The sequence below is a fragment of the Natrix helvetica genome (assembly GCF_964273705.1).
Source record: "Natrix helvetica genome assembly, chromosome: 2".
Classification (NCBI taxonomy): Eukaryota; Metazoa; Chordata; class Lepidosauria; order Squamata; family Natricidae; genus Natrix; species Natrix helvetica.
The window spans coordinates 45,810,128-45,837,875 of NC_138552.1; the positions used below are offsets into that span (position 1 = coordinate 45,810,128).

Genomic DNA, 27,748 nt, shown 5'->3' on the forward strand with positions numbered 1-27,748 from the left:
TGTGGTTCAAAGATATCACCTTCTTTCTCTGATTTGTAGAGGAAAATAAAATAGTCTAGCGAACAATGCAGCCATTTGATTCCTTACTCAGAGGCAACAAGCTTGATGTGTTATTTCCCTAATTTATTTAGCAAATTAGACCAAAATTGGCTTCTTTCAACTACCTGAGTCTCCCCGCCCCTTTCTTAGGTCAAAAGAAATTGATATAGATTTGCTACAACTAACTATATTTAAAAAATATTTCATTGGTTTTTGAGAACACGTCACTATTTTTAATATGAAAACTTCATTGTTCTCTATTTAAAAAGACTAGTAAATTTACACAGTTTTGGTTTTTTGCATATTGCAAGGATATTATTTCTTTCTCAAATGTCTCCCCAATGAATAAACTCAATTAGTACACTGAAAACGCTGAGAAACAATACTTAACTAACTGTGCTTTTAAAAGAATTTAGAAGCCTAAATGTTATTATTTAACTTAAACAGCTACTATAAAAAGTCCCTCGGTCTATTCTCAAATTGTATTATGTCAGTTTTAGGCATTGCTCATCTGATGAAAGAAGGATAAACTGAATCCTACATCCTTTCCTTACTTCCTGGGAACTTTAGTTTGCTATACAAGGAGTCCTTTTATACTTGGGATACTTTCTTCTCATCAAGGAAGAAATCGGAGACTTTCAGCTTAGTACATTACACGGTACACTAAGTAAAGTAAACAGTTACTTCTTATTGATCTGATTAACCAAGATGCAGCCATACAATCATCCCATCTCTCAAATGTAGGCTAACGACAGCCACTGAGAGCTAGGCTCATGCGATCATCATTTGAAGAGGTAGTTGCAGAATCGCTGTACAGCTGACTCAGTGCCAACCCAAGGATTTCTTTTTTTTCTTTGTAAAACCGCAACTCTTGCCCGGCTTTCCTCGCTTCTTCGAGCTCTCTAAGTGCCACTTGTAGCTCTTGTGATATAATGCCCGGAATTTCTTGCTCTTTCATGAGCCAGTCCAGTGCCATATGACTTCTCATCCGTTCATCTAAATTGTATTGGGAATAGTAGGAAATCACTTCCTATGACCCACCCACCCCAAAAAGAAGAATTAGGAATCAATATAGAAAATTAAACACATCCTAAAATATAGATGCTGGCGAACCAGGTAACCTATCCCACCAAAGAAACATGTCATGAACTGCAGTCCTAGTTCTGTAGGAGCTTTATGAGCAATTAAGAGGGCTGTGAGCCAGTCTGATGTAGCGATTAAAGGTACTAGACTAGAAACTAGGAGACTGTGAGTTCTAGTCCTGCCTTAGGCATGAAGCTAGCTGAAAGATTTTGGGCTAGTCAGTCTCTCTCAGCCTTAGGATGAAGGCACTAGCAAACCACTTCTGAAAATATTGCAAGGAATACTGCAATGTCAGCCATATGACATAGGGCAGACCAAGAAAGAAAACCCACACAGGGCTAAAAATACTTTTATTAAGATTGGCTATAGTTTCAAAATACTGCAGGTCTGCACTTCCTTCACCTGTCAAGGTCATCCTTTTTTTTTACTTCATACAAGGCAACAGTCTCTGAAGTCACCAGGAGTCATCACTGACTTGAAGGCACACCCCAAAGCCTTAGGTTAATGGATAATAAGGACAGAATTATTTTCTAATGCCATAAAAGTAGACATTGTATTTAAAAGATCTTAAAGCTCTTTTAATTATTGCTTTTGTATTTCCATATCTATTTGTTCATGATCTGCCATTTTGCATGCTTTTTGTCTATGTATAAAATCAATTACCAAATGGTGTGCAGGCTTGTGTTAATAAGGGCTGCCATGGTACTTTGAAAATGGGATCTTTTATGCTAAAGAATTAACATTTCAGATTTTCATCTAGATACAGTATTATTAGAATCCAGTCTCTCTCCAAGTGGGTTCCTCCTTACTACTTTACCATCAGCAAAAACTGAAGTTAGCTGTGATTGTTAATTAATTAACAAGTAGTAATTACTTACAGTAATAATAAAAATGTTTATTGGACTGTATGACATATTTCTCAGCATCCATTTAATATGAAATGAATTTTGCCTACTGAATTCTGTTTACTACCAACATAAGCCAGAACTATCTATTATTGAAATCGGAGATTTCTTTTGTTTATTTCATTTTTTAAATGTTTGGTGTTATGTATATATGTTTTACATTGTTTATACATGTAGATCATATTCATTCCATCCCAACTCTTGTCCACAATTTCTGATTATGCATTTTTGCAACATTTTTCTTGGGAGGTCTCCTCCTCCATATTGTATTGTCAATGATAGCTCTCCTGAGCTGTGATGCCCAGTTCATGTCTTAGATGCAACACTAATTACAAACAATGGCAGTTGGAAAAGCGGTAAATTTAAACTAAACATTTTCTAGCAATGGAACTTGAAAATTACTAGTCGGTTGAACCAGACCAACCACAACAACAATAATAATCTCTCTCTCTCTCTCTGTGGCTCTGTGTGTGTGTGTGTGTGTGTGTGTGTGTGTGTGTGTGTGTATGCTCCACCGTAATTCTGGAATGCCTCAAGCAATTTCAACCAAACTTGGTACACAGATAACTTACTCTCTGAAAACAAATACTCTGGGGGCAAGACATCCCTAATAGCCCTTGGGATGTGTGTTCTAATAAGATATAGCCTGTTGTGCCGTAAAATGGCTATTACTGTACAGCACAGTGGAGTTGCCATGGTAACAGCTTCACAGTACTCCACAAGGGGGCTCCCTCTGGTAAGGGGGAAATCCAACATTAGCATTGTGGCATGGAAGGAGGGTTGGGATAAATAAATATCCAGGCAGCACCTAGTTTTCAGCTAGTTACTTATAGGAAAGAGGAAGCATAGCAGAACTTCAAGTAGGCTTTTCTAAAATGAATGCTGGGAATAACTGACAATTAGTATTGCATTTTAGAAGACTACTTACTTGCCGAGAACATTTAGTTTCACGCAGGGCTTTAAGGCTTCCATTCCAGTGCAGAAGTTGAAACACAATCATAAGCTCCTAAGGGGAATGGGGTGTGGAGGGGAGATAACATGGAGAATCTGGTTTCAAGCCATGTTTAGAAAATGTAGAGTTTTATTAACAATTAGCTATTCGGCAGCATTTTTGAAGTGAAAATTTTTGCAAGATTTGGTTTGTAAGCAATGGATTAGATGCAAAATTACACTTCTTGCAAATCACCCTAGAAATACTACTATACATTTTGGTCTAGAGCAGCGCAACTCTATTTCTCTGTTTTTACAATTGGTGGTTTAACTCTACAGACTTCTCCATTTAAAAGTTCATTGCAGACATCAAATCCTTTTCCTATTAGAGTTGTACTATCACACACATTTATTGGATGTGCATCCATTGAAAGAAATGGATTTTGGGATGCTACACTATTTTATTGCTTTTTACTATAATACATTAAATTAAATTAAATAAATATTGCTTTTTTCTCTTATTTCAGTGCAGTGATCGTTGAAAAAATAACGGTTATGAAGCTATTGTGGTAGAACCATGAGTGTTGCAGTTGGATTGCCACGGGCCTAACACAAAAGCAAATGTTTTCAATGGTCCACTATGCAAAAGTTTTGTCATTTATTCCAGTAAAACACAGTCTTCTCTGGATCTGGATATTCTATTCTTAGCAACAGGAACCCAAGAAAAATAGAAACCAAGAGCAAAGCTGTAAGAGCTAAACTTTTAAAGGAAGTTTGTTCATTGGACCGATATGGTTAGATGGAACATCAAAACAACCAAAACAACCAAGAAACAAACCAGTACATATAAAAATCATCCTGTGTATCTTGACAATTCTGGACAAATGAATCACATAAAGGCCACCACAAATACCTGAAATTCTAGCATTGTTTTCCCCATGTTTGATTCTAGCATATAATGATATGCTCCAATACTTGTGCTTGGATCATCTGCATCATTTAAAGTACCCTTGAAAGGAGAAAGATAAATTAAAACTGAATTATAAAAGCTCATTTTAAGTGGGGAAAAATGTATTCAGTTTTTACACCTTATTTAGGCATGAATCTTTTCCAACAAAAGCAATGAGATACTTTTTAATGTAACGTATACGCATTATATAAAAACTAGTTTAAGCCTTAATTAAGTGTGCAGGTAGTCCTTGATTTACATTCATTTAATGACTGTTCAAAGTTACAATGGCAATGAAAAAAGTGACTTTTGAATGGCTTTCACATCTCTGATCGTAGTAGCATCCTCATGATCATGTGATCAAAATTTAAGCACTTGGTAACTGACATGTATTTATGACAGTTGCACTGTCCCAGGGTCATGTGATTGCTATTTAGAATCTTCCCAGATAGTTTCCAACAAGCCAGATTCGCTTAACAACTGCAGTGATTAAGTTAACCACAGTGAAGAAAAGGCAATAACCATGTGGGGCCCAATTCACCAAACAATTGTCTTACTTACAATAGAAATTTTGGACTCAATTGTGATTGTAAATCAAAGCCTACTTTACTTTCTTAGCATTTATACGTATCTTCCTTCATATTTAAACAAGAAATATCACAAGAATTGTCCTGTTAGCAGTTGTGGTCTGATATAAGCTAGTTGTGGCAGATCTGCTTTTCAATTTCTCCTGGACAGCAGCAGATTTTTAAAGCAAATATTTTCCGTAAATGAGAGAATCTACCTGGTCTCTTCAAAGCCAACTTTCCTAGCTATTACTCACTTATTTAGTACATGCAACTTAGTGACTCCAATTATTATAGTAACTCAGAGAATAATAATGTAATAGATCAGAGGGGTTTGCAGGAGGAGACAAAAAAGTCAAGATGGAGGCTGGAATCACACATTGAAAGCACAGTCCTTTTCACATGTAAAAAATGGTGTGTGTGAATGTGTGTTCACAGCCACTATATTGACCTTTGCCCCAGAAGAGGCTCTAGATGAGAAACAGAACTGCACTTATATGCATTTTTCCCTTTCCCTCCCTTGTACACAAAAACCTGGTGTGAGAAAGCTACATGTTTGTGGGAGGGATAATACCTCCTGGAACCTTCCTTTGCGCTCTCTGCCTTTCTTCTTCTTCTTCCCTTTTTATGAGGGCTTTAAAGTTCAACTCAAAACTATTGTTGTAAGCGGACTTGTGGAGTTTGTCAAATTGCCCGAATCAAAGCTTTAAACCAAGTGCTATTGTTTTTCCATTCTGCGGCAATCATCTAAGATGAAATAGTTGCTGATTTTTTATTTCCTTTCTCTTTCTAACAATCTTTCTGGAGAAGCCGTGGAAAGCTGAACAGCGCATTGTTCCACAAAATGGTTTCTGCACTGGAACCGTTAGCAGATTTATAGCTTTGGAAATGCAAGAACGTGAGCATGCTGCTGCTACAATATTTATGCTGGCTTTTAAATATCCCTGAGGACAATGGCTTAGAACTCTGGGATTTTAGGCTTTTATCTTAGAAAATTTCCAATGGAAAAAAAAATACATATTGCACGAAATGAATTTTCTTTAGAAAGTCACATGTAAATTAATAATGGCTTAGTTTGCCCAAATGTATAGCATTGTTCTCAAAAATAGAACCGGACTCTTAAAAGCCCTTTTCAGGACTTGCAAAGAGGTTTGAAAAGATATATTTCTTTCACTTGCAAACCTCCTCTACTTTATACATTCACCATAATGTTAAAACACTTTCTCCATCTACCTAGAGTCATACATGCAAAATGTTTAGTAGGGGTGGGAGAGTGTTATATATTTTACCAAAGGTCACCCCTTTCCAAGTAATTCCAGTCCACTTGTTCTTTTCCTATCAGAGTTTCTTCCATAGAGAGGGAAATATTTCATTATGTTTGTTGGAGACTAAAGTAATATATTCAGCAGAGGTCAGCATATTTATTTCTTTCTGTAACTTTTGCGGCATTATTGATTAGATTACCCACATGCTCTAACTGAAATAGATTTCTGCCCCTACTACCAATAACTGTAATGGCTCCAGTAAGATTATCTTTACCCATCAAGCCCAAATTCATTAGATATACTTCCATCATGATGATGGGGATGGAGAGGAGATGAGTTCATTGTCTCTCCTTCTGTTATTTTATTTTTGACTCACAGAGGTTGGCAGGAACCAAGTGTGTCTATTGGCTGCATAATTAAAATGAGCAACTTTTTCTTGTGTTGTGTTTGAATTGCACTAAATATTGCACCCATTTACTCCTTCCGCATTAATTTCTGAAGCTATGACAAGGCATTCTAAAGCCTCATATCACCTACTCTTGTTATATGTATAGGCTTTTATATATACATAGTTAATCGTCCTTTAGAAATATTTGGAACACCAAAACCAAATTATATATTTCTCTTCTAATGTTTACTTGTGCAGCATTAAAAAACTGGAATCTTTGGCTAGCATAGAAAACTTATAAGGGTATCTAACTGAGTTTTAGAACTGTCTTATTTCAAGGGAAGGAATGGATTTAATGTTTAATAAATCCATAATATAAAGAATATATATATTAAATCCCTATATTATAAACTTGCAATTATTTGATGTTTTTTTATATCTTTATAACTAGGAAACATATACAGTGCCTGTTCAAGAAGAGCATAATGATTATTTTAAAAATTATCTATTAGTAAATGCAGAAACTTCCATGATGGGACACAGTAGCTGATGACAACATACGGTAACTGTAAACCAACACATGAAAAATATGGAGGTAACCCCAAATGCAGATGTTAACATCTGATTCTGTTTCTGTTTCACAAAAGCTCCTGCCAACTTATTTCCTTGCCAGAGGCAGTTAAATAATAAAGAAGAAAGGACAGAAATATAGCAAAATGAATAAAAGGGCTCAGATAATTCATACTTCTGTTTTAGCCTTTGGGCCATTACTGACTTTCCTTATATTTTATAACTCATTTAAAGAAAGTATATATTCTCTGAGGGAATGGCAGGATATCACTAGAAATTTTTAAGCATTTGTCTTAATAACATTAACATTAATTGATACACTAAGTATGCATGAGTGACTATTGAGTGTACATATTTTTATTTCATTGCTTCAATGACCTAGTGATTCTAATATTCAGGGTTATGCTTGGATTATAAACAATGTTCTACTTTTTATTGAGAAGAAAATACATTTTCTTTGTTGAAACCGGATAATCAAGGCACTGATGTGACTCAGAGCAGATCTAATCAACTTTCTGAGTCCTATTTTTGATGAGTGCTCTACACAGCATGAGTGAGTGGTATTAGCTCCAGTAAAATGTGTCCAGCATATCTCCTAATCTTTTTTAGAGTTCAGCTTTTCAGAATCAAATCTAATCAAAACTTTTATTTAGGTTTTGGTGCCTATTTTAGTTTGAATCTTTACAGCTTTATTTCAAAATGGGTAATGGTGGTAGGAGCCCAGGTTAGCACAGTGGTTAGAATGCAGTGTTACAGGCTAACTCTGTCCACAGCCTGGAGTTTGATCCTGATGGGTTCAAAGTTGACTCAGCCTTCCATTCTTCTGAGAATCTGTAAAATGAGGAGCCAGATTGTTGGGGGGGGGGGATATGTTGACATTGTAAAATGCCCAGAGAGTGCAATAAAAACTATGGGGTGGCCTATGAGTCTAAGTGCTATTGCTATGGCTGTTGGGATATGTCAGAAGGATAAATCAGAGCCCACATGCAGTTTGTGCCTCTTTTTAAAATCACTTCGAGAGCACTAGATTCCCATATAGTTCACTTTGATTTTGCCTCTCTATATCTCATCATAAGCAAAATGTAATTGATGGTGTAGCATTGGTGAAATATAGTATGAGTGTCTTAGATCTGAACACCTATTTTCCCATTTGCAATCAAACAAAAATGTTCAACTCTACATCCCATTGACATCACCATATCATCACCATCTTCCCATCTCTATTGGAGAAGTACACTTTTAAAGCCTAACTGCAGCTCTGAATTTTTTTTAAAAAAAAATCCTTATTTCTGGCCCATTCCTGGACCGACAGTCCCTACTCACAGTCACTCATGCCGTAGTCACTTCCCGTCTTGACGTGTTGGTCTACATGGGAGCCCCATGTAGACTAATGCGCTCTACATGGGTCTCTCCTTGAAGAACATCCAGAAGCTCCAGTTGGTGCAAAATGCAGCAGCCCGCATGGTTTTGTGTGGACACATGTATCACCTCTCCTGCAGAAGCTGCATTGGTTGCTGCTTTGCTTCTGAGTGCAATTAAAAGTGCTGGTTGTCACCTTCAAAGCCCTTCGTGGCTTGGGACCAGGTTATCTGAGGGACCGTCCCTTGTCGGCCACATCTACCCAACCCATCAGAGCGGGAAGGCAGGGAATGTTGGGAAGCATTGTTTTATATTTGATGAGACATTCACCATAGTGGCCAAAATGTATCAATTGAGTCCCTCTCATTCTGCCCTTACATGAATAATTTTCTTCCTGCTTGTAATTTTATCATAAATACAGTACATAGTAATACAGCACACAAAATTATGGCTAATACTTACACTGGTGGAAGACACAGCTTCTTGGACACTCTCCATAATGAATTCCTTTGTGATCCTGCGACAAGGCAACTCATTGAACAGAGAATTGATAAGAGCCACTTTTGCAGCATCTCGTCGTGCTTCTGCCCTACTCAGGGAACACTAAAATACAAATAAACATAAGAACTGGGGCAACATATTTCCCAGCTTTTATAAGATGAGGTTGTCCTTATTGTACTTAATACCAAAAAGAATAATACTTGATGACCTGAAATCTTGAAAAGAAATCATTCTTCTGAGATGAGTCATCATCAGCTGAACGGTCCCACATGGTTGCCAGTTTTCACTTCTTCTGGGGTTAGAAGAACCATTTTGTTTCTTTGTAATTCATGTGGAACTGCTTGTTTTGTACAGACTCCAATAATACTCTGAAGCTTTGGTCATTTACTCATAAGAATAACTTAGACAGCTGCAAAAGGTGTTGAAAAGGGCAGCCAAAATAATCAAGGAGCTGGAGCACCTTTCTTGTGTGGCAGGACTAAAATATTTGGAGATTTAAAGTTTAGAGAAATAGAAGTAATGGTGGGGAAGTGAGATTTATAAAACAGTGCATAATGAGAAGAAAAGGCACATTCTTCCAGTCAGGTGGAATATTTAAACTCAAGGCAAATGCAATGAAGTTTATGGGCCATATTTTGAGACAGGTAAATAGTAACAACAACACCATACATATTTGTATGCCATGGCAAATCATAATTATGAGGATTCTGGCTTAGCAGAAAAAAAGGACTAAGTTAACACATGATATTTACTCCTACTATGCCTTCCAAGTGACAATTTAGGAAGCAAAGTATAGACAGCTTGGAGGCTTGTTTACAACTACAGAAGTCAGAGTGATATCATATGCACCGTGATGCTTGTGCAAATGAAATTGCAATTCCTCACTGATGTTTCTTGCTTGTCCTTACAAGCTTGTTCACACTGTCAATAGTATCCCACATTAGTTCCACTTGAAACAAGTCAGGGAAAGCATCTCTACCAGGGGTGTCAAAGTGGTGGCTCATAGGCCAGATGCATCACATACAGGCCACGTCCACCCCAGCTCCATGAATGGGAAAAATGTCATGAAATGTCCTGTGATGGCAATGTGACGCGATGAGTTTGACACCCATGTTTTATACCAAGTTTATTTCTTTGGATATCTAAAAAAAGCTATTTAACTATTTCATATGAATTTTATATTTTTAATTTTGCATTGTCCAGAGAGAGTGAGATGAGAGGTCTGAACATTTGATTAAAAGTTTTTTTTTTAAAAAAAAAACACCTAGTTTGGATGGCCCAGTAGACTATGAATAATACAAGTAGACTATGAATAATTGGTTTATTGGTGTCCATTTCAAAGAAACTAATGGGCACAATCCAAGCAACATGTGCTAGCACTGCTGATTTCCTCCTAAACTAGTATTCAGGAGATTCAGGTTGAATGCTGGCTCACTGCCTTAGTTATGGGAAAGACTACAAAGAACAGGTAACAAACTACAGATAGGCAGTAACTGTATGTAGTTTGTTAGTCCTACCTACTGTTGTTTTCCACAATTTACATAGTCTATGGTTAATTGGATAGTTAAAGAGAATGGCTAGTATTTGTTTTTGCTACATTTCCTAAACGTGTCTAATCTTTTTTTGAATACCATCTAAGCTCATTGCCACTGCCAAATTTTTGCAATGCTGAATTTTGCATAAGTCTAATTTAGTAGAGAAACACATGTTTTAACACTCCCTTGATGCAGTGAAGACTGTTCGTTCTTCAGTGTGATTAAATATTGGTAGCATTGGTCTGTGCTTGTTATAATTGCTTGCATTTTCCCTTAAACAAAATCCTTACAAGAAAGATAAAATTCATTTTCCTTCCTACTTGCTAGTTCAATATATTTTGAAAAATCTAAAAAGTCATGTACAAAGACTCCTGAACAATCTCTGAAATTTTTCTTGCACATCTTTTACAATTTTCTTGAATTGCCCAAGTCAATGTAGTTCACCAGTTTTCTTCTATTAGTTTTAACCTTCTCTTGTGGGTTATATGAATATTTACTTTTTCAAATTCCTAGACAAAATTCAGAACTGCATGCTTTTAATAATAAACCTTATAATAGAAACCAATCCAAACAATTTAGATTTAAACCATATTTGCAAAGGCTAAACCCAGTAAAAAGGCAAGATAAAAGAAACTATTTATTTTAAGTACGACCAGCAAAGTAACAGATCAAAGAGACGGCATAGATTTAAAAGCAAATAGAAAATCTTTTCAGGCTGAGAGATTTACACATCAAGAATAATTCTTACCTCTTTTTTTGAGAATAATTGGTGACACAAAAGCTTAAGTAGTTTTGAAGATTATATTTTAGTTCCTGTATCTATATTTTCTCATGTGACCTTCTTAATACCCATCCTCATATAAGCAATATTCATCATTCTGGGAATTCATGAGAACTGTGGAAATCTTAGCCATTTTTTTTCCTGAGGGCAGAGGTATTTCCACAGATTGTTCTACAGAAGTGTTTTTAAAAAGTGTAGCAATATTCTTAGGTGAAAAGAATGAAGTAGTCAGTATGAACATGAGAGAGTGTTCACCCCTTTTAATTACTGGAGGCATAGCAATACAAGGCAAAACTGGCAGAGAAGCCTGGAAGAGCCACCAAGCCCAGCGCTACTAGTCAGCTGGTGTAAGCTAGTTTGCCCCCTGTGGTGCACCAGAGATAGGCATGCAAGCGCCAAATAGAATGGACTAGCAATTTAGGCTGTCAGGACTGCATTGTGTCTAGCATCACTCTGCTAAATAACTAATTCCCACAACGCTGTCAAATAATTTACTAAGACTGTATTAATATTATTCTTATCTTCCTTGCTAGTATCTATCTCTTCCAACATTACTATAACCATGTTGCTTGTATCTTTCAATTTATGTTGTTTATATTTGTTTCCTAATACAATTCGATAGCTTATTAGCAAGCTTGACTATCACTAAGTGTTGTATTTTTTATTCTTGATGAATGTATTTTATTCTTCTTATGGACACTGTCAGCATATACACCAAAGACAAATTCCTTGTGTGTCCATTCACACTTGGCCAATAAAGAATTCTGTTCTGTTCTGTTCTATTCTACAGGTGAAACTCGAAAAATTAGAATATCGTGCAAAAGTTCATTTATTTCAGTAATGCAACTTAAAAGGTGAAACTAATATATGAGATAAGACTCATTACATGCAAAGCAAGATAGTTCAAGCTGTATTTGTCATCATTGTGATGATTATGGCTTACAGCTCATGAAAACCCCAAATCCACAATCTCAGAAAATTAGAATATTACATGAAATCAATAAAGCAAGGATTTTACATAGAACAATATCGGACCGCAGCAATTACTGCCTCAATGCGGTGTGGCAATGAAGCTATCAGCCTGTGGCACTGCTGAGGTGTTATGGGAGACCAGGATGCTTCAATAGCGGCCTTCAGCTCTTCTGCATTGTTCGGTCTCATGTCTCTCATCTTTCTCTTGGCTATGCCCCATAGATTCTCTATGGGGTTCAGGTCAGGTAAGTTTGCTGGCCAATCAAGCACAGTAATCCAACAGTCATTGAACCAGGTTTTGGTGCTTTTGGCAGTGTGGCCAGCTGGAAAATGAAGTCAGCATCCCCATAAATCTCGTCTGCAGAAGGAAGCATGAAGTGCCCCAAAATCTCCTGGTAGACAGCTGTGTTGACCCTGGTCTTAATGAAGCACAATGGTCCAAAGTCCTGTTGCTCAGTGGTCCAAAGTCCTCTTTTCTGATGAGAGCAACTTTTGCATCTCATTTGGAAACCAAGGACCCAGAGTATGGAGGAAGAATGGAGAGGCCAATCAAGCACAGTAATCCCACGGTCATTGAACCAGGTTTTGGTGCTTTTGGCAGTGTGGGCAGCTGGAAAATGAAATCAGCATCCCCATACAGCTCATCTGCGGAAGGAAGTCTATCTCATATATTAGTTTTACCTTTTAAGTTGCATTACTGAAATAAATGAACTTTTGCACGATATTCTACTTTTTTGACTTTCACCTGTATTCTATTCTATTCTATTCTATTCTATTCTATTCTATTCTATTCTATTCCATACTATTCTATGTAGGTTTCCCTGACATTGTATGCAATGTGCTAAATAAATAAATGGACATGTATGCTGTGTTCTAGATTCCCTTGCAGTGATGTACTGGTTTAAAAGAACAAAACAATTGTAGATATTAGATGCCGCCAAACAATGTGAAACTACACCAAACTGTTTACCGCAGATACTCTACAACTATGAAAAAAAATTCAATATTCAACATTAAGTAGGAACTCAGAATTCTAAGTCAGGACAATGGATTGGCAGTAGAAATGAAGTGCAGTAACTGAGCATATGAGGCATGGGTGAAAATTTCTAGGCAGCTGAGGGCTAGTTAGGCAAGGTGGACTTTTCAGAAAGTTGAGGAATTTGGCAAAGAAGATCGATACAGTATAATTTAAAAATTGTTCTCACCACTCAATGACAAACTGCATTAATAATCGCTACAGAAGTTACTCCTAAAAGAAATCAATCCTGACTTTCTTTGTAAAGATAGATACTGAAGCTGAAGCTCAAATACTTTGGCCACCTAATGAGAAGAGATGAATCGCTGGAAAAAAGCCCTGATGTTGGGAAACATTGAAAGTAGAAGAAAGGGACAGGAGATGGATAGATAGTGTCATTGATGCAATGAAAATGAATTTGAGCAAACTCCAGGAGACAGTGATAGACAGAAGGGCCTGGTATGCTGTGATCCATTGTCATGAAGAGTTGGACATGACTTAGTGACTGAACAACAACAATAGAAGCTCCTGCACATTTCCTTGTGATTCCCTTTTAAATCCAAAACAATTTGAATAGCCTTTTTAATGGACTCTGAATAGTTTTAGAAGGCTTCTATTTGCTCTGTGGGCAATCTGTTGCATGTGTCCATCTTTAGTCTGTAATGTACTGTACAATGAGTAATACAGATATGTTGAAATCAAACCAATAAGGTAGTCCCAATCAATTTAAGCTCTATTTTTTTTAAAAAATAAGATGATTTCAGGTGGGACTTCAGCATTGAACCTGTTAAATCCTTACACATCTATTAAATCCTCATTCTGTGAAACTTTATTTTCAAGGGTACATTGCATGGGCCAGATTAATTAATGGAAAACTGAGTCTTTTGATTCTTGTTTTACAGCTTTTCATACACATTCTCTTGCTTGATATTCCCAATACTTTCTATTTCAATCTTTGATTCCAGATTCCTCTTAAGATACCAATATCTTAGTACAATTTCTTTTTCTTCCATAGATAAAGGAAGGATGGAACCACAAGGTTCTAAAATATTTTTAATGGCAATTCACTATTTATAATTTTGAAAGCAGAATGGTTAGAAACTGATTTGGGCTAACAAGAAATTCAAAAAGTGATCTCAGAAGTACTGTAAATTCTCGTATTCTCTTGTCATTTATTTCAGGCTCTTCTCATTGTAAAGCATCTTCTGAAAAATGCTGCTTTTTACATTGGAATGGAATGGAATCACGTGTCCATGTATACTGCTTGGGTGATGCAAACAATGAATTCTAAGATACAGAGGCTTATTTGCTGTACTGAAAGCTCTCTGCTTGTTCCATGAATATGCTGTTTATCAGTTGTGTTGGTTTTCTTTGTATTTCCAATAGCTTTTGCTATCCTTATGGCTACTGCCACTTAATAATATTAGATCTGGATCCATTTCTTAACCAAAAGGAATGTAGGGAGTTTGATCTTGCTTTCTTTCCTATGCCTGTTTACGGACCAGAAACCCACCACCACATGTATTAGATAAGGGAATATATTAACCATCATGTATAGAAATGAGGAGATCTCAGAAAAGTGTTTCATAATTAAGGAAGCATGGAAGAGATGGGAATGAGAACAGGAAGCAAAAATGTTAGCATCTGTTTACACTTCCATGGGAAGGAAATGCACTTGCACTGTCCAAGGATCATAGAAAGTGATCTCGTAAGAAATAATTTCTCTTTTACAGGAATTTTGTATGTGAAAATTAGGCTTTCCCGCTTTCCCAATATTCTTCTTGGAGCTGTGCTTCTTCAAGAAAATCAGAATAAGCTATGACTCTTCTTTGCCCAGAGTTACTTTCAGAGAGACAGCAGAAATGAGACTGCAGTACCATGGAAATGTGATAAGGTCTCCTTTGTTTTCCACCTCCACACATAGCTAAGCTTCCTGATGGCTATTTGATTCCCTGAACCTGAACGCTAGAAAATTTGGCTGTATCTATTGAAATATTTCACAGGTATAGGAATATATTTTGATTATGTAAAAGGAGGCATAAACTCAAAAAGTTATAACTTGGGTGTATGAGACAGCTACTCAGTTTCCCAAATTCAAATGAAACTGAAGAAAATGTGGTTCGGGGGCTATAATTGAAAGATCTTATTTGCCACAATCCTCACAGCAGCTTATATGTAGCTTGGAGATTAAAGGAAAGGTATACAAAATATCACTATATAGAAACAGAAGGTAGAGACTGGGGCCAATTGCATGCCTTCTAAGAGTCAAGGATGTGGTTTCAGGAAGTAACCTAAGGCTACAATGAAGGAGATGAAAACCATATGTTGATGTATTTTAGGTGATGATTGTCCATAGCCAGTGAATTAAAGAATTCTGTAAATCACAATAAACTGGGAATAATAAAACTTAGCTCTTCCTAGTGTAGAAATAAATACCCATTTATGTAAAAAAGATCTATTATATATCTCAGAGCTTTGTAGAAATATATTTTAAGTTAGAAGTACTTAGTTTAAACACTGCTTCAGCGCTGTTTCATTTTCTAATTGTGAATGAATCTTCAGGGGGTAAAAAGGGCTAGGTTATTAGTACTAAATAGCTGGATATTTAAATAAATGGAGGAGAGTGAAAAGAAGGGACACAATTAGTTTGTATATATATATAATAAACTATTGTGCTATATAACAACTCAGGCATTTCTTGAAAAGAGTAGGCTTAAAAAAATCTGAAGACAATAAAGAGGGATAGAAAATTATCCTGTGGTATATCTGATAGAAGTAGCCTTAAGGTTGTTCATGTAGAATATTTGCATTTTGTTGCTTAATATATTCATTATGTTAGCCTCCACCAAATTTTGTTTTATACATTTATATCTTGTTCCCAGAAACTAAAGTATTACATTCTACTCTTTTCCTGAGATGAATTTTGTTTTTTAAATCGGGTATTACTATACAACTAGATATACGAGTTTCTACATATTGTTAGGTCTTAGAGTGATCTAAGGATCTTTATCTCCAAAGTTTGAGTTAATAGTCAGGTTTTAATTCCCTTTTTAAGAGAAATCTGATCAAGGAGAAGGTTGAGAAGGCAGGTGAGTCATAATGATGGAAGGAGTTATCAACTTAAGTCCAAATGATGTCAGGCAGCACTTAAGCACATACCAGCAAAGGTATTATTTCAGGATGTCATTTTAACTCTCCCTTAAAGGTAAAGGTTCCCATCGTACATACGTGCTAGTCATTCCCGGATTCTAGGGGGCAGTGCTCATCTCTGTTTCAAAGCTAAAGCGCCAGTGTTGTCCAAAGACGTCTCCATGGTCATGTGGCCGCTGGCATGGCTAAATGCCAAAAGTGCACGGAATACTGTTACCTTCATATTTTTCTACTTGCATTTTTACATGCTTTTGAACTGCTAAGTTGGCAGAAGCTGAGTTAAGTAGCGGGAGCTCACTCCATTACATGGTGCTAGGGATTCGAACCACTGAACTGCCGACCTTTCTGATCAACAAGCTCAGCATCTTAGCCACTGAGCCACCATGTTCCTATAATCTCTCCCTTACAATAGCTATAATTAGCATGATTTGGCTGTTACTGGTTTAAATATGTAAATTATATTGTCTGTTTTTATATTTGTCGTTATTTAATTGTTGCATGTGTCCCAGAGTCACATTTTGTGAGATGGGCAGCTACATACCTTTAATTAATTAAATAAACAAACAAACAAATGCAAACTTTAAGATGCCTTATGAATCAATCTTCAGCATTGATGCTGATGAAATCTTGTAGTGTGTATACAACTTTTGCTGCCTGGTAAACAAACATTCATGCTATTTATTCTTCACCAGATCTTTTGAAGTTGTGCCTAACAGTTGCAATCAACTTTAGATATCATTGCAGATGCTCCCCATGTTCTGAGACAGTGAATTTTGAATATGCCAGATGCTGGTAAATTCTGGCTGAGATCTAAAAGAACACATCAAACACTATGTGAAAACTGAGGCAATTCCATCTCCCCCCCCTTCCCTTTGCAATGCTTGAAATGCCTGAATACATTTTCTACCTATCTGTGAAAAATATGGACCACAAGATTGGTCTCTCAGAAATCAATGTCTTGCAAAGCATTCTCTCAGCAAATAGTTAGATAACAAAGCAAAAAATAAATAAATTGAATGCAAAGGTCCTATGTGTTGGGAGACTAAGTCTTATGATTAGTAGTATAATAATAGATCATGGGTAAAAGTCACTATTACATTTTTTCAAAATTCCAAGATTGGCAATATCAGTTTTTGTTGAAGGGTTATTTTTTGCTCCAGTGGCATAACTGAAATGCTTTGCTACTTAGAAAGAACAATCTTCCTGAAATTATAATTCTTTGCTAAACCCAAAATTGTTTGAAAAAAATTCAATGGATTACATGCACAACCTAAACATACAGTGCTAAATATAAAACAATGCTTCCCAACATGATGCTGTTAGGTCAACCTATTAAAACATGTGGTCTTTTCTTTGTAATATTACTTTCACTTCTCCCTAGCAATTTTCAATTGCAAGCATGCAAAGGTTTAACAAGTTCTAGAAATATTTCTTTTTTTGCTGCATTAACTTTAACATGCATTTTAAGATTTAAATTGAGCTAACTATTGGCTACTTTTCATTTTCTTAGCTGTAATACAAACTCTGAATCTTATATTCAGGTTTCCTTTAATTCATCTAAATAGAGAGCTGAACTTTCTCTTAGAACATTATTTATCATGATCATATTTCAGCTAAAATGTGAAACAGATTGCATTATAGTCAGTGGCACCTCAACTACAGCATATGCTCTGAATCAACTTTTCCCATCAATACATTATATTATTGTAAATCATGTCAGATTGATTTTGGAGTAAGATGTTTGATTTTTTTGAAGTAAGATCATATTTACTATTTAATTGTTCATTCATGAGATTTTCCTGCACTGACCTATTTATGTCTAAAAGTTTCCCTTTTTAATTTATAGCTCAGTGTACTGTTCGTATAGAAGATAAATGCATGCATGATGATACTTATCAGCTGTTGTTATAAGTTTGGATCCAGTTAAAATAAATTTAGGTCCCTAGCCTAGGACCTCTGAAGTAAAGCTCTTGATCAACATTCTAGGAACTTCTTCCTGCAGTGTTTTGTTGGTCTGCTGCAGCTGTGTCACATTCATGGATATGGATAAAATAGGGAGGTACACATGTAGGCTTTCCTTATATTGTGGATGGAAAGTTACTCACCACCGTTTCACTTATAACTTAAGCCTTAAAACAAAACATTACTGATTGGCTAGCACAATTTCTGTCTGTCTGAAAGTGGCTAAGTAAGTAAAAACAGAATATGAAAGCGGGGGGAGGATTGTTGGATTAAAAACAGAATATGAAAGAGGAACTTTTAGTAATATGTGAAAAATAGGTGAAAGAAATCCCATTAGTCACAGTAGAACACCAAGATGGTTCTGACCACACTTGTAGATGACCTCCGATGGGATAGGAGTGGCATTCTGGTTACAATACAATTTGAAGTGTTGACTCACTTCTAAAGCTCTACACGGTTTAGCAATTGGTAACCTTTGGGATCTGCCTGACCAGTAAAATCTGCCACAGTTGGCATGCTCCAAATTCCAGCTGTAAAAAACTGTCATCCTGTGGAATCTAGGTGGTGTATCTTCTCTAAAACTTCACATGGTTCATATAGTTCGCGAGTCCCTTCGCGGAGAGGGCGCGACTGATAAATTGAATAAATAAATAAATAAAATAGTCTTGGGCCAATTGAATTAGTTCTTTCAGCGGGATAGGGTCAGTGTAATGATTTACTCCTTTGTAGTTTATTCCCAATTATTATAATTATATTGAATTGGTTATTCTCCCTAATAAATAGCTATTTACTATTTTGTATTTTATTACTTTCGAAGTTGTTTTACTTTAAAGCAGAAATTGCTTTTCATTTTGGTTACGCCTGTATTTGAGACAACACAGAGATTGATAAAGAGGTAATTCTTGTGTTGATTGATAAAACAATAAAATCACCTCTGAGATGGGATTCCTGATTCTAGATACAACATATAGAAACTTTTTATATATAAGCTGATATATATATATAAACCAGGGGTGTCCAAACTTGGGAACTTTAAGACTTTAAGTCTTAAAGTTCCCAAGTTTGGACACCCCTGATATAAACATCTAGAATGAATTTAAACAGATACATGTCTAATACCTAGTAAATATGCCCACAAATGATGTAGGGTAGTAACGTCTAGTTTAATGTCAATACTAGTTGAATTTTGATTAGGGCTTTTTACAAGAATTATTTATTTCCTAAATGTTAAAAGAAAATTCAAAACCTATTTGTAATTAAAGATAAATTGAATTTCTTCATTTTATGGAAGTAAACACTTTTGTGAGTGACATTCTTATTGGTAAAAAAGCAAAAACATCTGCTAGAATAATGAATGGGTTGACATCAGGGTTCAGTGAAAGGAGAGCCAAAAGCTTATCAGATAGGCCTCTGATTGCCCTCCTGTATAGTAAGTGGAAAATGAAGCACCATTTTCATGGGTGGCTTTTTCTGCTAATGCCTGGTATAAAGGGCATTAAGAAAATAAGAATGATATAGATCCATGAAACTTCTTAGATTTTACATAGTTGCGGAGGGCAGGTAGTTTCATTACTCTCAGACCCTTCCAGAGCTATTGTTCAAATATGCATGAGAGATATTTTAATTGATTCCTTTTTTTAAAAAATTCCTTAAACACAATATTGATATTTAATTAGAAAAAGCACCCTACTTGAGATAGGAGCTAATTTAACTATAATTATTAAGAAAAAATGATGTCATTCTTCCCAATCTCTATGTGAAACCACTGCAACGCTATAGTGGCCTAAGTGACCTAAGAGAGATAAATGTAATGCTCAAATCCCATATTTTATTAGCTAACATCAGTGTATAGGGTTTTGCAAAAGCCTTGGCGAAGTAGTTCACATGCACCCAAAAGAAATATCCTCAAACTCTTAACTCTGATTCCTAGTCAGTGGAATGTTCTGCCTGTTATTGCTGAGAGTGGTTCATAGATAGGAAAGGAAAAAGGTGGCTTGTGCACTGGGTTGCATTAAAAGCCAACCCATTAATCAGTGTTATTGCTTCCACCTTTTGGAAATTGGTCTTGCAATTAGGATATTTTCCCCCTTTACTTTGTTCCTGAAACAGTCTATTAAAAAAAAAAAGTAGAGGCGCCCATCCAAAGAGTACATCAGGCTTATCCTGTCTAATCAGTCTAATTACCCTTTCAAGCCTTCCACTGATAGACTCGGTAATGAATCATATCTATCAATAAAGAAGGCTAAACAGAATGGATGTTCCATGTCAACTAACAGCATCCAAAGTGTATCATCAGCTCCTTTGTAATGCATTTAGGAAACATTAGTTTAAATGATGAGACTAATGGAAGGAGTACTGACACAGTTGCAAATGTTGGCAAAGCAGAGTGAAATATTACACAGTGATGATGGCATAACAAGTAGTAATTGCATCGTTTTTATGAAAAACTTTAAAGGCGAACTAATGACAATCTTGCCATTATTTTTCTCTCATTAGATACAAATCCCTGGTAGCTAAAAGCACTACGACGATTCCAAATTCAGAGAAATAATTCAATCCCGTTTGCATCAAGGTAGAAGAATTGTTAATACAATGTTCTTTACAACAAAGAGTAACTTTCATTTAATGACTCATTGGGTCATCCTTTCAGAGATGTTTCCTTAGCAGATTCTTCAATACCTTCAACAATGACAGAACTTCTATTTATTTATTTATTGGATTTGTCAACTGCTCCCTCTCCCCTAGGGGACTCGGGGCGGTGTACAGACAGAATAAAAAATATTATAAAAAAACATTATATACAGCAATTACAAAACCACATAAAACAAATTAAACACAAGTCTGTACAATAGTGAATAGATTAATTAATGATTAAAACCAAATTAAAATACCCCAAAATTTAAAATAACCAGTCAGGAAAATCAAGGGATTAGATCATGATTGCAATTGGGTCAGGGCAGCTAATTGGAACAGGTGGGTCTTGAGTTCCTTACGGAAGGAGCGGAGATCAGTAATGATTCTAATGTCAGGGTGGAGGTCGTTCCAGAGGGTCGGGCCCATCACAGAGAAGGCCCTACTCCTGGGCGTCGCCTGCTGGCATTGTTTGGCGGACGGCACCCAGAGGAGTCCCTCTCTGTGAGAGCGAATTGGTCGCAGGGATGTATGGGGTAGGATGCGATCCCGCAAATGTACAGCACTACCTTCATTGGAAAAATTGGGATCTATTCGGAGATGTACATTATTTTCAAAAAAGCCCATATTGAACTGTATAGCAGTGAAACCTCAGTGCAGGGAATGTTTTGTGATAGTTTGTATTATGTCATAAACTGTTTTATGATAATTTTAATGTCATAAAATACATAAATTTATGTATAATATGTTTTATAACATTTGCCAAATTTCAATTCGATAGAAGACATGGGACCCAGATTTTGAACACATTCTGTACGTTAGTTTATTTGAGACACCTGAGTTCAAAACTGGTTGCCCTAAGATGGAATACTTCACCCAGTTAAAGGTTACAGGTACAAGAGTATTATATAGATTTCCTTAGACCATATTATTAAAATGGAAGGCACCTTTCTGGGTTCTGTTTTTTGAATATTACATATTCATCACTATTTATATATGATTCTACATTTGGAAATAAACAACATAGAATTATATAATATTTGAACTGCTGGTAGCTTGACATTGGGGTGAAGGGAGAGAATATAGAGCAGGGGTGTCCAAACTTGGGAACTTTAAGACTTGTGGACTTCAACTCCCAGAATTCCCCAGCCAGCCATGCTGGCTGGGGAATTCTGGGAGTTGAAGTCCACAAGTCTTAAAGTTCCCAAGTTTGGACACCCCTGATATAGAGGGACTTAAGCTGAAAGCTTAAACTGTAATACTTGAATATCTTTCATGCTTGTTCTGTTCACATTTGACATACTTGTTTGCTTTGTGATTTTGACCTGATCTAATATTAGGTATTAGATATAATAATCCAATAATCTAGTTAATACGAAGACTGTACACTGTACTTTAAGAATATATATTTTTAAATCAGATCCCGGATGTCTACATGAAAGGGATAAGAAGGTGAAGGCCTGCTCTATGACATTGAGACAAATATTATATTTGGATTTAAAGGATCCAGTTGGTGATTGTTATCTGTCAATGTTTCTTTTGAAAAAGCTATCTAGCAACTGGCTTCCACATGTTGCTACTTTTATTAGATATATCTATGAACTTTTTGTAAATGAAAGGATCCTCCAGACCCAGAAGGTTCTAAGTCAATTGAGGAATCCCACAGACCAAAATGGGAAAGGAAGCAGTGATATCATTGATTTTTCCACCATCCTGAAGTCTCCTGCGCATTTGTTCCAAGAGATAGGGAGATCTTGAGGAACAGATGGGGAAAAGGTCTGGGCTTCCCGTGGGAGGGAAATTCCATATAGCTTTCACTAGGTCATTTGATCTTTTCCCCACATTGCCTCACAAAGAGCCATTGCCTTTGGCTCTTGTGATATTGACATAATTCTGATGAACTCAGGATATAATAAATCAGATTTCTTCCATATGTCATACTTTGTCATTAAATACACTACCTTATACATTCTTACCTGAAAGTTACCAAAACAGCTTCCTCCAGGCAGGGTGACATAACTTACAAACGGAGGCCCAGGCAAGTTTAGTGACTCATATACCACAGTGCCTTCACTTGAAAATACACCTTTCTGTTTCTGTTTGTTCTCCCAGAATTCCTGAAGCATTGCCACAACGTTCACTATCAAAATATAGGAGTGAATGTTTTAGTCACAATTCATTGCCTAAAACAGTATATTAATAGCAAAACAAGACTTATACCACTGTTGAAATGATCAACCTGTAGCCAGAAAGGAGTTGTCTAGGCAGGGGCTCCCAATTTTGACAACTGGAACATGCATGGACTTTAATCCCCAGAATTTCTCAGCCAGAGGGAATTTTGATAGTTGAAGTCCATAAATGGGAACCCTGCTTTAAGTCATCCAAGTATGATTTAGTACAGTGATGGCGAACCTTTTTTGGCTCGCGTGCCACGTGGGGGGAGCGCAGGGGGGTCGAGTGCAGGCGTGCCGCACCCATAATGCAATGCGCGACCCCCCCAGTGCGCATGCGTGCACAACGCGCAACCCCCCATTTTTACATGCTTTTTTCGCCCTCCCCAGGCTCCAGGGGCTTTATAGGAGCCTGGGGAGGGTGAAAAGAGCCTCCCCCGACCCCCCAGAGGCCCTTTAGTATTTGAAGTATTCACATAGAGTGGCATTTTTCATTTTCCAAATAGGAAAGCTGATTAGCTAAAGTAGAACTTCAATAATTATTTCAATGTTTCTGATTTCATAAGAATAGAGTTGGAAGAAGCATATTATGTCATTGAGGCCAACCTACTGTTTAGTGCATGAATCAAGATGAAAACACAGTTAATTGCTGTCTAGCCTATATTTGAACATCTCCAGGAAAAAGTAGGCTACCATCTTTCTGGAAAACTGGTCTCACTGACGAACTATTCTTACTTTTTTTGGGGGGGATCCTAATATTCAGTTGGAATCAGTATTCACTTCCTATCACTTAAATCTATTCCTCATGGTAGCATGACAGAACACAATTAATGTTGCTAGTTTCTGGGAAAGATCTGTTTAATTTGTACATATTTTAATGTGCAGTATTTTATGTTTAAAATTTTGTCATATTGCTTGCCTCATTTTAATTGTGATCCTTCTGTCATGAATAAATTAACAAACTTAAATCCATTACAGAATTTCTTGTCTTGCCCTCTGGATTTAGAGAGAACAAGTCTTGATCATTTCCTGTGAGATTATTACATTTCTTGACAAGATGAACTGGAAACAAGATGTACAGAATACAAGAACTTCTGATTAGATTTATTATAAAACAGCTAATGGAGCCATTATGAAATAATCCCAGCAACAGCTGTGTATTAAATACAAAATCCATTTATAGCAAAGTCAGGATTCAGATTCCTACATTTCTTTCTACTGTCCATGGAATGTAACCCAGAGAAGCCAGTGTCTTCTGGGTTGAGAGGACAATTTCCACCTGCCTCTTGTTTGGATAATAGACTGTTGTAGTAACAGGCTGACTGTTTTATGTGACTCTCTGCCCTTTATAGACTTGCATGCAACATCTCAAAGGTACATGGAATTTTAGTTAACATTCACATGTTCTCTTCCCTTTCATTGTAAAGACAACTGGAGCTAACTTTATTAAGATTAGACAATATGTTTCCTTCTAGCCTTCAGATCTTTTGACAAAAAGATATAGTGTGTGTGTGTGTGTGTGTCCTTCTATATTTCATGTCTTGGAAAAGCTTGTTCGAATTGCAACAGGATATAAAAGTAATAATAATTAAGTGATACCTTTCTTAATATTTCTGTTGTCGAGTGACTCACACTGTCAGGGAATTTGGTTTGGGGATAAAAGAGTAAATTAAATCAAAATGGTAACATGCATAGAAAAATAACACAAAACTCTATAGCAGTGATAGCGAACATTTCTGTCCTTGCCTGCTGAAATTGTGTGTGTGCGCACGATAGTGTGCATGTGCGTGCCCCATACCCACAATGCAATGCGCCCCGCCCACCTGCTCAAGTGCATGTGAACCTGGAGCCCAGGGGACACCGTTTTCTCCCTCCCAAAGGTTCGAGGAAAGCTTCCAAAAAATGGGACTTCTAGAAGTTCTGTTTTACACCCTCCCCGAGCTCCGGAAGCTATCCTTGAGCCTGGGGAGGGCAAAAATGGTCTTCCCTGGCCTTTGGAGAGGCTGAAAATCAGCTGACTGGTGCACACATGTGCGCTGGAGCTGACATAGGGCAACGTCTCACGTGCCCGCAGAGATGGTTCTGCGTGCCACCTGTGGCATGCATGCCATAGTTTCACCATCACAGCTCTATTGCATATTGTGCAGAGGTGGGTTTCAAATTCTGGCACTACCAGTTCACTCATGCTTGCATGTGCACTCGTTCATGGGCAGAGCCCCCCCCCCCACTACTGGTTCTGCCAATCAGGGACAATCCAGAAGCAACCCACCTCTGGTATTGTGGCCAACCAGTGTGCATCAAAGCAAAGCTCAAATGTGATGTTCAAAGTATCAGTTGCATAGATTTCTCCTTTTAGCTTATTGATCTCCATGCTACAACAAAGTAATGTGTTTTCAAACTAGCTTTGAGCTGACCTCACCTGTTTCAGGTCCATTTAAAATTTAATGGAGGCAAATGTGTGAGTGTGCTATAGCTATCTTTAGTGCATAGCTGTGTGGTAACAGAATGAAAATTTCTGATGAAGAATACCATATGAAGCCATTGCTATAGAATAGGTTCTCAATTGCTATTGAAACTCCATGCATTTTACATCATTCTTATTCTCTCTTTGCCTTATGTCATCCATCAAAATATTGATAGCTATTTCAAAAAAGTATATAGTCTGGCTATATTGAACAGCTTTATATAAGAATGCCATAATGCTAAATATTTTTGTTTCACCATCCATTAGATTATAGATAATCTAATGGAAAACCTCCAACTCTATCAAAAAGCCTTCTCCAACACGGAGCAATTCAGACTTCCAGAACTACCAGTAAGATTAGCTTTCTGGATTTGCTGTCCCAATGAATTAGAAAGGTACCTGATTAGGAAAAGGCTGTTATAAAATATGAGTAAAAAAGGGGGTTGATCTACTTGTCAGAAGAGCAAAGAGATCCAAGTAAACAAAAACTAAAATAGAAAACAGGTGATAGTAGTACCATAGAATTAAGATTTGACAAAGAAAATTAACAAAATTGAATTCTGATCACCACTAAGGGATACTACTTAAACGATTTGTCCTCAAGCCTAGCATTGTCTATGACTTAGGATCATTTTTCAAAGTTATGACCTTTGCAACATCCACATGATCATGTAATCAAAATTCAGATGTTTGGCAGCTGATTCATATTTATGACTGTTGCTTTGTCCCAAGGCCATATGATCACATTTTGTGATCTTCTCAGAAGCAAAGTCAATGGGGAAGACAGATTCACTTAATAACCAGGTAACTAACTTATCAGATGCAGTGATTCACTTAATAACTGTGTCAAGAAAGGTTGTAAAAATGGGGTAAAATTCACTAAATATGTTTCACTTAACAAGAGAATTTTTGAGCTCAGTTGGGGTCATAAATCTGCATAACTCAAATTGTATTTTATTTACTTTGACTGCATTCACAAAGCTAGGACATGCATAATACATACATACACGAGTTAGTGCCCTTAGTTTATCCATTAAGAGCCGTGGTGGCGCAGTGATTAGAATGCAGTACTGCAGGCTAATTCACTGCTCACTCTAAGAGTTTGATTCTCACTGGCTCTCGGTTGACTCAGCTTTCCTCTTTTCTGTGGTTGGTAAAATGATGACCCAGATTGTTGGGGGTAATATGCTGACTTTGTAAATTGCTTAGAGAGGTCTCTAAAGCACTGTGAAGCGGTATATAAGTCTAAATGCTATTGCTATTAACACATAATTGATGCATTACTTATTTTAGAAAGCTAAAGACATACAAACTTAATTATGGCTTTGAACAATTTGTTTATGGCTACTTACACATGAGTTACCAACTTGTTTCAATTTATAGAATAACAAATGATCAAATGATCAATATTAAAACTGAAGAACCATTACAGAATAACTGCTTTTCCAGTAGAGAAAGCACTACATTTTCTGTGGGCTCTCCATTCATGACATTTATTCATTTCTGTGACATTCTTTTTGTGCATTATTCTACCCTAGACATATTAGGCTTGAGGTTGTAATATGGAACAGGAACAAGATGTGTGAATTAGGAAAGCAAAATTATCCTGTAGACTAAGAATAGAAAATTAGCTCTTTTCTTTTTTTCTTTCTTTTTTTTCTTATCTCTCTCTCTCTTTTCCCCTCCCTCCCTCCTTTCTCTCTGTTTCTCATCTACCTAACTATTTACCTACTTACCTACCTGTTTTCAAGCAGTGTCACTACAAGGCTTTGATATTTTGAAGGACAAGCATCTTGACCATTTTTTCACAAGTCATTACAAAACAGAGAACATCTAATAAAATGATGAAGTTAGATTGAATTTTTTCACTACATTTTGGGAAAGGTTTATTTTTCAATGAAACTATTTCTTTTATCAAGTGTGTAACCTGGAACCTACCCCTTCCTCTCCCTTATATTCTGGTTGATAAAATAATACAACCCCAATAACATTTTTCCTTTGCCAAAGAGTTGCTTTGGAATAGTTCTGTTTAGGATTGCTTGCAAAAAAAATGCTTTCAGTGGAGGTTTATTGCTAGGTCAGTGCCCTTACCAATCAAGTGGAAGTGGGCCCCTTGGAAATCAGCAAAAATAATGGAGACTTGCACTGGATACATAAAGCATCAAAGAGGCAAAGAAGACAATAGTCTCAGGTTTAAATTGCAATAAAGAGACCACACAGAAGTGAAGGAAACCACCCGAGGAATAAATTGTTAGAACTGATGGAGGAATGTTAGAGCAGAAGCCTATTGCAACCTTCCTAGCTGTGTCTGGAACTGAGACAATCCGGGGGCTCTTTAATGGTCAGAAGTAAACCATTTATACAGAAGACAAGCAGTATATATTTCCTGCTAAGTCAATTGTAAAAAGACTTTTCAAGAGAAAGGTTGTTTTATTTAACTTGTCAGATTAATATTAAATAACCGTTTGACTATTGAGTAGGAAAAATAGCAGCCTTTTGGAGTTTAGTATAT

The 27,748-nt window shown here is 36.6% G+C and overlaps 1 protein-coding gene across 1 annotated transcript in view; it reads right to left on the reverse strand.

Annotated features, from left to right (window-relative positions):
- Nucleotides 1-757: 757 nt before the first annotated feature.
- LIX1 (limb and CNS expressed 1) overlaps nucleotides 758-27,748 on the reverse strand; it is a 32,235-nt gene continuing 5,244 nt past the window's right edge. Inside the window, exons 2-6 of the mRNA XM_081944881.1 lie at nucleotides 22,578-22,741; nucleotides 8,517-8,657; nucleotides 3,871-3,966; nucleotides 2,956-3,033; nucleotides 758-1,069 (exon numbers count right to left, since the gene is read on the reverse strand). Coding sequence (XP_081801007.1) covers nucleotides 785-1,069; nucleotides 2,956-3,033; nucleotides 3,871-3,966; nucleotides 8,517-8,657; nucleotides 22,578-22,741 — 764 coding nt within the window. The 3' untranslated portion in view covers nucleotides 758-784. The remainder of the gene's footprint in view (nucleotides 1,070-2,955; nucleotides 3,034-3,870; nucleotides 3,967-8,516; nucleotides 8,658-22,577; nucleotides 22,742-27,748) is intronic.